We start from the raw sequence: 11,586 nt of genomic DNA, 5'->3' as shown, positions 1-11,586 counted from the left end.
GCCAGCAGCTCCCCTCCCCCCACTCCCCCCCCCCCCCCACCGCCCCGTGCTCTAGGGACAAGAGGGGATAAGAAGGAAGCAAGCAGCACGGCTCTCAGAGACCCTCCCCGCAGTCCCTATGGCTGGGAAGGGGCCAGATCCCCCCGGGAACTCACGGTCATTGCAGACAGGGCCTCCGTAGGAAGTCATGGTGCAGTCACAGGTGAAGCCATCCCACTGCTGCAAGCAGACACCCTGGTTGGCACAGGACTCTTCGGTGCAGGTGGTGCTGGGGCCTGGAAGAGGCGGGAGGAAGCAACACCCCCCACTCAGCCAAGCCCCCTCCCTCCCCAGGAGGCGCGGAAGCTTCAGAGTCCGGTGAGAGGCCCCACTCTCAGTCCTGCCAGGACCAAAGGGCCAAAAACCGACAAGGGCGCGGGGGGTGGCCACGGGTGGGGAGGGGTGCTCAGGGTCGGCTGGGCTTGGCTTTGAACTGCGATAAGAGGCCAGGGTGAGAGGCAACGGGAAAAGTGAGTGACCCTTCACCCCCGGCACCCCTGCCCCAGGGCTGTGGGGACAGGCTCCCGCGAGGCCCGAGAAGCAAGGCCACTGTGCTGCCCCAGCGAAGCCCTGCGGCCGGCCCTCCTGCGGCCCGCAGAGTCACCCCCAACTCCTGCACCCGCCACTCACCGTCACAGCCCCTCTCCACCTGCCCGATGCGGTGCAGGGCGTCGGCGATGAGGTCTGGGAGGCGTCCGTTGAGGTCCACCGAGGCCAGGCAGCCCTGAAAGCCATCCCGGGAGGCCACCAGCTTGGGCAGGTTGCTGAACATGTTCTTGCTCAGACCGCCAATGTACAACTCCCCTGTAAAGGGAGAGGGGTCAAAGCCTGAATCCCGGTCCCCATCCCCCTCCCAGGATACCAGCATCTGCTTGTCAGGTCGTCCCAGACTCGGGCTTCCGTATAGAGATCCCACGACCCCCCCCCCTCCTTCTTCCTTCTCCACTCTGCCATCTGTCTGCTCCCCTCCCCGAGAAGCCCAGATGCCCAGGGTGGGGTGCTTGGGGGATGGGGAGCAGCTGGGAGACCGGGCTCCATGCTCTCTCCCACACAGCTGATTTCCAGTTCCGGCCTGTAATCAGGGCCTTTCAGAGACGTGAGGGCCTGTCTGCGCCGCCCCCACCCTCTCCCCTCCCCCTATTCCCTGAGCTCCCTCAGGCCTCTCTCTCCTGAGTGCTCTAACCCAGCTAGCTCCCTTTCCCCAACAGTTAGGGCTGGGCCCGGGGACTCTGGGTGACTCCAGGAACTTCTCCTCGGGGACATCCGATCCCACGCATCACTGCCCTGGCCGTATCGCGCCCAACTCCCCGGAAGACTTGGCCGGCCCAGGGCGCAAGCTTTTCAGCGAGACGGGGTCTTGGCCACTGGCTCGATGCAACACAAGACTAACCCAGACCACCCTTGGGTCCGCCAGCGCTTCGGATAATCTGTGACATGCTGCCCCCTTCTGGAAGCTGGGAGAATTGGCAGCACTAAGCCAAAAGATCTGGCCGGCACCTGACCGGGCAGAAGATCCCACTCTGCCTCCAGCTCACTTGGGGACCTCAGGCAAGCCTCCTAGCCTCCCGTTTTCTCCCATTTCCTCCTTCTCAAGGCGGGGGGTGACTTCACTGGTCTCTGAGGACCCTCCCAGACCCCAGACGATGTGAGTCACACGGACCACGCAGGGGTCTCCATGGGGCTGAGGGCTGCTTGGGGCAGATGAAGAAGGTCGCTCGTGTTGCCCCAGAGAGTTCTGGAGAAGCTGCAGGCCTCATCTTTGCTCTTGTCCCAACGCCTTGACTCTAGGTTCCTCCTTCTTCCCTGTTCTCTCCAGCACCCCTTCCGGGGGCAGCCAATGACCACTTCAATAGCTACCTAAGGGCCCCTGGGGAATGTGTGACCCTGATGTGACACCGAGCCTCCCAGGGAAGCCTGGGTCCAGAAGAGTGCCCAGACAGAGCCTAGTAGATGCCCAGTGTATAGGACAGGCCACATGCAGGGACCCCGCAGTGGCTAACCCCCCCTCCCCTTATCAACCGTCCCCTCCCACCCACTCGGGGGGAGCTATCTGCCAGGACACTATGCTCCCCATTCTCTTTCCAGCCCTCAACCAAGGCAGGCCTCTCAATCTTGGGCAACCAAGAGGTCTTCAGAAGCCCTGGACTGCCCACCCCTAGCTCTAGAGTGAGGCCACCAAGCTCCCCGTGAGGCACATCCCATGGCCGGGCTTTCAGTGTTGAGGGCAGCCTCACGGGAGAGCTGAACAGAACTTTGACAGGAAAACGTCAGGCTGGACACAGAAAAGAAGAGGAAGGAGTTGGAAACCGTGGCCAGGAGAGGAGAGGGAGAATCACGTGAGTGACAGAGCACGCCAGCCGGTGTGGGGGAGGGAGGGTCTTGCTGGGGCCAAGGGGGCATCTGGGTCAGGGCCAGGCCTTCTCCACAGGCCCCAGGCCCCACCTTTGAGATCGAGGTTTCGGGCGCCATTGGAGTGCTGCGTGACCGTGCGGGAGTCGATCTTGAGCGTGTGCACGTTGCCTGGGTCCCTGGACACCACCACGTTGTGCCACTGGTTGTCATTGACTGGCTTGTCTGAGTTCCCCTTCATCAAGGACGGGCCATTCCCCAGGTCAAACACATAGTGGATGTACCTGCCCCGCGGTAGGGAGGAGACACTGGGTCAAGGCGAAGGCAATACTGGGAGGGCAGGGTAAGGAGGAGCTACGGCTTGCAGGGGTCCTGCGTGCTGCAGGAGGAGGGGATAGAGGGGGAGAGCCCACGGTGGAGGGACCCAGCCCAGAACAAGAGGACTCTGGTGTGAAGTCCCATCATGGGGACAACGTGGGGACAGAGGGCCACAGAGGAGCCAGCTCCCGTGACAGGCTCAGACGAGGAGCTGGTTGGGGGAGAGGTTTGTGGGGACAGCAGGGGCTCCTGGGGGCAGGGCACAGCTGCTCTAGGGTGGGGTCCCCTCAGGCAAGAGAGGCCATAGGGACAGGGCCCTGCCTCCCGCCTGCAGAAAGGACCCGCCTGAGCCAGGACAGTGAACGGCAAGGACACTGGCAAGGAAGGAACCGGGGAGTCACCGGGTTGGAAAAGGGGGTGCCACTCTTCCATCTTGGCGGGGGGCTGGGGACCTGAGCCTCGAGCTGTGGTCTGAGGGGACTGGATATCTCAGCCAGTGGCGGGGGCTGTATCTCCGTCAGCAGCGGAAGGGGACCCCTCCCTTGCCGGCGGCGCAGGGCGCGGCAGCTCACCCCTTGACCAGCTCGATGACAATGAAGTCATTGCCGTTGCCCGAGTTGAACAGGAGGAGCCCGTCGGGGGCCGTGGTCTTGAACTGGAAGAAGAGGTGCATGGAAGCGTAGGCTTGGAGCGTGGCGAGCGCCAGGTAGCTGCTGCGACTCTTGAAGGTGACAGGATCGGCCACGATGGCCCGCAGGCCGAAGCGGGCGTTGAGCTCGCAGTAGGTGATGTCGCCGTCCTTGCACTGGTCCATGTAGGGCTGGCCGTTGAACACCAGCCCGCTCAGGTGCCCGATGAAGTTGGAGGGCACCACGGAGATGAAACGCCGCTCCGTCATGATGCCCGTCTCAATGTTGTGGAACTCTAGCCGCGTGTGGGCTCCCGCCATCTGTCCTGCTCGGGACCGGAGACAGAGATGAGGGGGGCAGGCTGGGGGGGTGGGGGGCGGCGGGTTCTGGGGCTGGGCCCCGGGGTGCCAGGAGCCTCCCCTCCACACGAGGGCCACACCGGAGAGACATCGGCAGACACCCTCGGTGGGGGTGCCGGCGGCCGCACGCCTCGCCGGCCCAGGGCTGACGGGCACCGGGGACAACGGCGTCCGGGCCCCCCGTGACATGCCACCCCTTGGGGAGAAACAGCAGCGGGGGCTTTGCCAGAATGCTGCCCGAGGAAGGGAAGCCAGGCGGTTGTCACCGAGAAGAACAGGGCCGTCCACAGGTCCCCGGGGGCGTATCCACCCCGCTGGGCTCAGCGCGCTCACCCTCCACGGTGACGTTGTCCACAGACAGCTGCAGGCTCTTGCCACGCCGCACCACCCTCACCGTGTGCCACTCGTTGTCATTGAGCTTGTGTCCCGCAAAGAGCGTCTCGGGGCCTTTACCTGCGGCACCAAGGGGGGAGTGAGCGCGGCGTTCCGGCTCGCTCGCCCGTGGCTCCCGGTCCCAGCCCAGGCGCACAGTCTCCCCCCCACACGCGCAGCTGCACACCTACGGCCTAAGGCACGCGGCCAGCTGTGCCACACGCACCCCCGCCCCCCGCACGCGGGGACACACGCTCACCCAGTCTTTCCACACCCAGTCAGAAATCCAGACAACACCCACTGCCTCTTTGCGCAACTCCCAAGGCCGTCCCTGGAACAGAATTGGATGCCAACGGTGCCTCTGGAGTCGTGCCCTGAGGCCCTGCACACAGACGCCCGTACCTACAACCAGCGTTTTCTTCCCGAGTCTTCTCAGGAGCATCAGCGCCAGTGTGTGTAGCCAGCAGTGAAATTCTCAGCATCGAGGCAGAGGCCTGTCCTTTTCAAACTCCCAGACCACCCCCGTGCCGCACGTGTGAGGGCGCGCCCGTGGCTTCGCTGCTGGCGGTGAAACCCTCAGGCAGACACACAGCTCTCCACCCCCCGCCGCCTACAGAGGGACCCGGTGTGACCTTTCTGTACGCCTCTGGTTACCTCCACGCACCCGGACATGCGACCACACACACAGCACAACCGACCTGGCCAGAGAGGGGAACGCGTCTTAGGAATTATGACCCTTTATGCGAGGCCGGGATTCTCTGATTCCAGGTCTAAACCAAAACCTCTTCTTCTTTAGAAGGATGCTCGACTTTGCGGCACTCCCAGGGCTCCCGCCAGCGGGGCCGGGGCTCAACACGCACGCGCCCACAGGTACCGAACACACAGAGGTCGGACACGCTGGGCGCACACGGCCCCCTCTGCCGGTGTCTGCCGGGTTCCTGTGCTCTCTCGCACGACACCAGGGCACGCCATGCAGAAACACTCTCTCAGAGACCGCACTGAGCCCAGCACCCTGGGATGCTCGGAGATGCCCACACCTGCTCTCCTCCTCACCCCCAGCTGAGAGACTCACTGTCCCTTCTGAATGCGCCCCGGCGTGACGGGAACTCAGCGCCCCCCCCCCTCCCCAACACAGGAGCTGTGGAGGGCTGAACGTTGAACCTCGAACCCCTGACCCTGCTCCCCACCCTCCTCTTCTTTCCTGCGTGCCTCGCCCGCCCCCTTGTGGCCGCCTCTGGCGATGCAGTGGAATATCCCGGCTCTTCTCCGGCTTCTTCCGGCCACAGGGAGGGGGGGTCCTCCTGCCATAGGTGCACCCAAGTCTTTGCCCCACCCTTCCAGGGACTTGAGATGACAAGGCTCCCCGGCCTTCCTTTTCTCAGTGAGCATGCTGACCCAGGGCCCTCCACCAACGCCTCTTGGTTCACCTTGGCTTGGCCCGTTCTGCCCTCCACAGCCACACCACCCCCACCCGCCCTCATGCCTGCTCCCCTCCCACCACCCCCACACAAGCCAGTGAGGAAGGCTCTCCTCCCCCCCACTCTCCCTCCCCAGATCCCAGTGTCCAGCATCCCAGGCCCCTGGGGGCTCGGCAGAAGAAGAGGGAAGCCACTTACTGGGTGCGCAGCCGACGCGCAGGCAGTCTGGGGGGGCCGTGGGGCGGGCAGAGGGGGAGGGGAGACAAAAAGGCAGAACAAGTTTTTTGTTTTCTTTTTTTTTACATCCTTCACAGGGAGGGGTGTCTGCGGGCGGGGGTTCCCCCCCAGGACCACTTTCCGGGGACTACGCGTGCCCAGGTGCCCTCTCCCCTTCCTCGGTTGGACCCCTGTCCCTCCTGCCCCCAAGAGGGCTCCAACCCTCCCCAGAACTGGGAGGCAGGGCAATCAGGTGATGGGAAGAGGGCTTGCCGCCTCCCGTCTTAGAGGGGCCCGGGGCCTCTCACGTCTGAGGGAGATGGCACCTTGGGAATCCCAGTCGTACAGGGGATCTTTGTGGGGCTGAGGGCTTGACCAACCCCACATCTCCACATCTCTCGGAGGGAGATGGGTGGGGAGGGCCAGATTCCCCGCATCCCCTGCTCTGGGACGACTCCCTGCTCAGAGCCCAAGTTGTGACACATCACTCCCCATGCCCCCCTGGGCTCTGAGCCAAATGGAGGGGTCTGCCCCAGGGCTCCCTACCCGTGGCCACACATCTCCCAAAGTCCCAGGGGGCCAGCACCACCCCCTACAGGAACCTTCCTTCTACCCTTCCTGATGGAGGATGCCAGGCTGACACTGGGGAACAGGGCGATCTTTCACCCTGAAGAGGAACCAGAATCCATCTGTTTTCTCAGGGAGGGGCCAAGGCCTCACAGATGGGGCTCGTGAGGCCCCCAAAGTATGATTTCAGAGGACACCCAGCAAGTCAGAGGCGAGCAGGCACCACAGGCAAAGTCTGCCCCAGCCTCCGCATGGCTGTCCTATGACCCCAGGGTCAGGCGGCCCCACATGGTCAGAAAGCACACTGTCTATACAGAACTGTAGCCCAGGGCCCCGGACCTTGGGCCATCCCTCTGATGGGACACACGACCCACAACATGTCAGTTGGCCAGCCTCGCAAGGGGAACGGAGCACTAGGGTCCTATGAAATTGGGGCCTAGGGCCCTTGGGACACCTGCACCATGCCACCAGACCCAGATGAGCTGGGGCTGCAGAACGTCCTGCACCTGGAGGCAGAGGAGCTGGGTCCCAATTTCATTGTGTGGCTGTGGGCAAATCTCTTTTCTCTGAGTTTCATCTTTTCGCCTTGTGAGCCCAGAGCAAGAAAGAGGTGTTCAGTGGGCCGGCCCCTTGTCTTTCTGGGAATATCCTGGCATCCTATGGCTCCTCCCAGAACAGGCTCTGCCTGCACCCCTAGGCCCGGGACACAAAGGCGGCTGGGGGCATCTGGCATCCCTTGGGCCCCTGAAGGTTCCTGCAGTGGAGGTAAACAGGCTCCCCTGTGGCTCTGGGGGCATGGGCCCCTCGGGCAGTACGGCTGAGCTCCACACGCGTCGTCAACCGCAGCAGAAGAGTGGGGGGAGCAGCCGGGACCCTGAGCCACAGCCTGGCACCAAAGGAGGGAAGCAGCAGCAGGGGAAGGCGACGGAGCAGGTTCAAGGGGGAAGTCAGAAGGGACAGTGAGAGGAAGGAGGTCAAGAGGGTGCAGAGAGAAAAGAGGAAGGAAGGGGGAGCAGAGGGAAGCAGAAGCTAGATGGGGGATGGGGAGGGGAATGTCAGGGGGGAGGGTGGGAGGGTGCCAGGCCTGGAGTCAGGTCACGGGGGCTCTCTTTGGGCCAGCAGAGTCTTCACCAATGAAGGGTCCAAAAAAGAAAAAAAGGGGCTGGAAGGACAGGCCGATCCCCTATTGGGAAAAGCTCAGTTCTTCCCTTCCCTAGCAGGGGTGGGCGCCAGGAATGGGGGGTCCATCTGTCCAGAGAAGAGGTGTCAGCTCCAAGTCCCCACCCCCTGCAGTGACTCCACCCTCAGAAGCCCCACTGCAGTGGGGTTGGAGGAGAGCCGACACCCCGTGAGGATGGGCACCCCAGGAGGGGGCCGGCACCACCCCGGAGGCAAGCAGAAAGTGGGAGCGATGGGAAGCACCCACCTTCGTGCACACACCCGCCCAGAGCCCAGCTCAGGCGGCATTAGCTAGTGACCCGTGCAGGAAATGAACAGAAGTGACAGGTCTGCGCAGACTCACCAAAGTCCTGGCTGAACATAGAGACCAGGATGGGGGTGTGAGTGTGTAGGGAAACAAACAGGTGGGAAGAGGTCACCTGCATGTGAAGGAACCCAGGGTGAAGAAGCCAGGCTTCCCATCCCATACCCCCACCTGATCCCCTGCCCCACCCAGGCTCCACAGTTTGGAGACGGTGGGTCCAAGTCTCCCATGCAAGGAGCCTCAGGAGCCCATGGGCCAGAGGCTCATCTCAGAAGTGACATCACAGAGTGACAGAATGCAGTTCTTGTTCAGAGCAATCTCCCCGGCTGCCCAGCCTATGGAAGGTGCCTGTGAACTACTGAGAGCCCCGGGTGGGAACAAAACACCCTTCCGTGGCCTCAGGGATTGACGGACCTTGGAACGTAATGTCTATTCAGCCCGGCTTACACGAACAAGAGTTAGGCTTACTCTGTATGGCCTTGAGAGGGCAGAACTAGGTCCACAAGAGGGAATTTCAGAAGTTGACGCTAAGGAAGAATGACCCAGTGATTAGAATGGCCAGAAGAGGTGGGGAGCTCCTGACATGAATGGCATCTGAGCAGCGATGGAGGAACTAACAGGTAATTCACATATGGGGCGGGGGTGGAGCTGGCTGGAGGAGATAACTTTTAAGGGTTCCTCCAGCTTGGAGATTCTTCAGTTACAATACAGCCTTCACGTTAGCCTCACTGACAGCTGGGGCTGCAGGAGCACAGCTGGTGGAGGGCAACTCCAGGGAGGCGAGGGCGACAAGGGACAGGCTAGGTGGGGCAATGGCCCAAGAGGCCATACCAAGGGCAAAAGGACCGGGAACACAGGTCACACTGGAACAGGGTGAAGAATCCCGGGGACTCTAACATTCCCTGGGAACAGAAATCAAACCACCCTGCTCAGGGCCAGCAGACCTTAGGGTACTTGCTTGGGGTCTGCAGGCGTGGTGGAGGCCTAGGGACAGGACAGGAGACACAATCCAGTTTCTCTAGCATCCTCAGCCTGGAAGGAGGCAGCAGCTCCTTGTCAGCCTTTTCTGGCCTGGCAAACACCCTGCCTCCAGAAGCTGGCACTGAGTGCCTCCTCCCAGCTGTCCCACCAAGTGGTCACCGGCAGCCTTGGTTTCCTCTTTAGGACCCAGCCCCACGTCCAAGGCATTTCGCTGAGCCTCTGACAGGTTGCACAGATGCCTGCGTATGTCTGCCTTCCCTCCCTCCCTACATGATGAGACTTTGACGCGAGAGACCAAGCTTTGTGAGGCTTCTCTCTGCTCCCCGGGAGCGAGTCCAACCCCGGGATCAGAGCCTTGGTGTGGTTCCCTGCCTGCGAGGCCCCACAGGCCCTGGTAGCCAGCAGGATAGGGAAGCAGGGGCCAGACCAGGTCATGCAGTGTGGAAGCAAGCCCCCAGGCCTGGTTCTAAGCTTAGGTCTCTACTCCCATTAGATTTTCTTTCGAGAAGGGCTGGGTGAGTCTCTACATGTGTGGCTCGCATCTTTACGATGTCTTCACTCCCATTGTTCCATGGGAGCCTGAAAACCGCCACAGAAGGTAAGCAGAGCAAGGATCCTTAGCCTCATTCTACAGAAAGAAACGGACTCAGAAGAGAGAAATGACTTACCCAGCGGTCAAAGAGACCGGGCCCGAAACCCAGATCTCCTGGCCCCAGGCCCAGTGCTCTTCCCATCAGAGCCTGAGGCTGAATGGCTGGGTGCAGATCACACAGCGGCCACACTCCTCCCTGCACACGCATCGCTGAGCATTGCGGACAGAGGCACCTGCACCAAGCACTTGGTCACGGCTTGTCACGGGGCATAGTAGAGATAGCATCTCTGCGCGTGGGACCCAGCACGGCCAGGGATGAGAGGCAGTGAAAGGTGAGAGCCAGTGGCATCCTGAGGGCCACCTGGTTCTCTGATTTCTAAGTACTTATGAGGCACAGACAGAAAAGTACGCCAGTGGGAAGGAGAGGGTAGAGCCTAAGGGCGAAGGTCCTGAGGATCCGCCAGAGAACATGTTCCTGGCCAAGAACACCGCCTCCTGTCTAATATCAAGGAACCCAAGCTTCTTCCCCATGCACCTAAGACAGTTCAAGTAAGAAAGAGGCATCGGCCTTCCCCGCAGATAGAGGGCCAGAGACTTTCCCTGCGGGATCACTTCCGAGCACACAGAGCCATGAGCTTACTGCACAGAGGACACACCTCCTAGCCGAAGGAGTGGCCCGTGCTGGGTCTGGGTACACAGACCAGACCAGTCTGAGAACCCCAGGGCCGCTCATGGGGTCCTGGACTGGCACCTTCCTCCTTGACCTTTTCAGAGGTGCTAGGGGACATGGTACGGACCATGGAATGTTGGCCAAAGCGTGTTTCCCTTCCCACGTCCCCCCTGCAGCACTGACACCCACCACCCGCTCTGGGGGCTGTGACGGTGGTCAGAAGCTGAGCTTCTTAAGTTCCCCAAGTCTGAGGCCCTTACTGCCTGCACACCTCCCTACCTCCTGCCCCCAACTTGCTCGGCAAATCCTTGTCCTATGGGTACCAAGGCCAAGTGGTCCAAAGGGGAAGAGGAAAGATGTGGTAAAAATGAACAAGGCAATGGGTCCCCAAAAGGCCACCATCTGTCCCACAGATGGCCTAGAGATGAAAGTTAGGGTGAAATCCAGATATTTCAAAGCTCAAATCCTCTGTGTTCTCTCCAGTTGAGGACATAACAAGGAACCTTCATGGCCCGCATCTGCCTACGTGGCAGGCCCTTGGGTGCTATACGCCTTTGCGTTTAGAGAGGCTAGGGTGAAATGGACAGTTGTGAGTCCAGCCTGGACGGCTGAGGACCTCCAGCTTCCAGTGTTCCCCTGACCGAAGCCCCACGACGGCGGGGTCCTGGTCTTCGTTGCTATTGTAACCCAGGTTCAGAATACAGTGGCACTTACTTCCCGTAAATAGGAGCTGAGTGAGTGCACCTGCTGTGTTTTTGTTTTTGTTTTTTTGCCCCAACCGGCCTGCTGGTGCCCCCCGCCCCCGTGCGGACACCCTGGGGACTGCCTGCGAAGTGGAGCTGATCTGGGCTCATCTGGGCAGGGGCAGAGACGGCGAGGGCCCCTGACGCCCTCCGCCCACCCCAGCTCTGTGAGAGGCAGTGGGGAGACGCTGTACTTTAGGGCAAATGACCTGGCGTTGAGTCTGGGCTCCGACCCCAGCCACTGCTGGCTTTATGACATCGGAGGAGTCAGTATATGAATTCTACAGTCTATAAAACAGGCCTGCCACAGCCCATCAGGTGACCCTGCGGCTTCAAAGGGCAGCCCTGGGATGCAAACGTGAAAGCAGACAAGGGAAGATCTATCCCCAGGCGTCCAGTGTCACCTGCGCACACCTATGCACACAGACAGACACGGCTCTTCAAACGCAGAGCCCGTGAGAGAAGCTGTGTCCTCCTCAGCTCCAGATCTGCCGCTGCCCTGGGCTCAGCCTCGGCACCGCTAGGCACCCGCAAGTCCTTCCCAAATGAATGAACCAGCGAATGAGTAAGTGGATGAGCCGACAGCCCAGAATGAGCGACGCTGTGACGCGTGCGTGCAGGACAGACGCCACCAAACCCAAACGAGCGCCCCCGGGAGGGCGGCGGTCGCGCCCAGACACACTTGGGCAGAGGGCACGGCCAGACTCGGGGTGCCCCCCATACACAGTGTTGCCAAGCACGGAGCATCCCCTACGCTGTGCACCCTTGCTGGGGATGAAGCTTTCAGGGGCTCTGGCTGAGGCCGGCCCCTCCCCACTTCCCACTCTTGGAGGTGCCACCACCAACTTCT

General features: G+C 61.5%; 1 protein-coding gene across 28 annotated transcripts in view; it reads right to left on the bottom strand.

Moving 5' to 3' along the window:
• The window catches only part of NRXN2 (neurexin 2), a 108,424-nt gene that overhangs the window by 41,086 nt on the left and 55,752 nt on the right, over nucleotides 1–11,586 (bottom strand). For 12 of the 28 annotated variants that reach the window (XM_078433615.2, XM_078433633.2, XM_078433638.2 and 9 more), the window contains 6 exons: nucleotides 5,683–5,709; nucleotides 4,028–4,147; nucleotides 3,279–3,660; nucleotides 2,482–2,672; nucleotides 670–843; nucleotides 156–275 (listed from right to left, as the gene is read on the bottom strand). In XM_078433615.2, coding sequence (XP_078289741.1) covers nucleotides 156–275; nucleotides 670–843; nucleotides 2,482–2,672; nucleotides 3,279–3,660; nucleotides 4,028–4,147; nucleotides 5,683–5,709 — 1,014 coding nt within the window. Of the gene's footprint in view, nucleotides 1–155; nucleotides 276–669; nucleotides 844–2,481; nucleotides 2,673–3,278; nucleotides 3,661–4,027; nucleotides 4,157–5,682; nucleotides 5,710–11,586 lie in introns of all 28 variants that reach the window. The other 16 variants (XM_081790236.1, XM_081790243.1, XM_081790241.1 and 13 more) reach the window with 2 other exon arrangements.

Source organism: Panthera onca, chromosome D1, assembly GCF_046562875.1.
Source record: "Panthera onca isolate mPanOnc1 chromosome D1, mPanOnc1 haplotype 2, whole genome shotgun sequence".
Lineage (NCBI taxonomy): Eukaryota > Metazoa > Chordata > Mammalia > Carnivora > Felidae > Panthera > Panthera onca.
The sequence above is the reverse complement of the archived record's forward strand: the minus strand, read 5'-3'. Positions and strand labels throughout refer to the sequence as shown.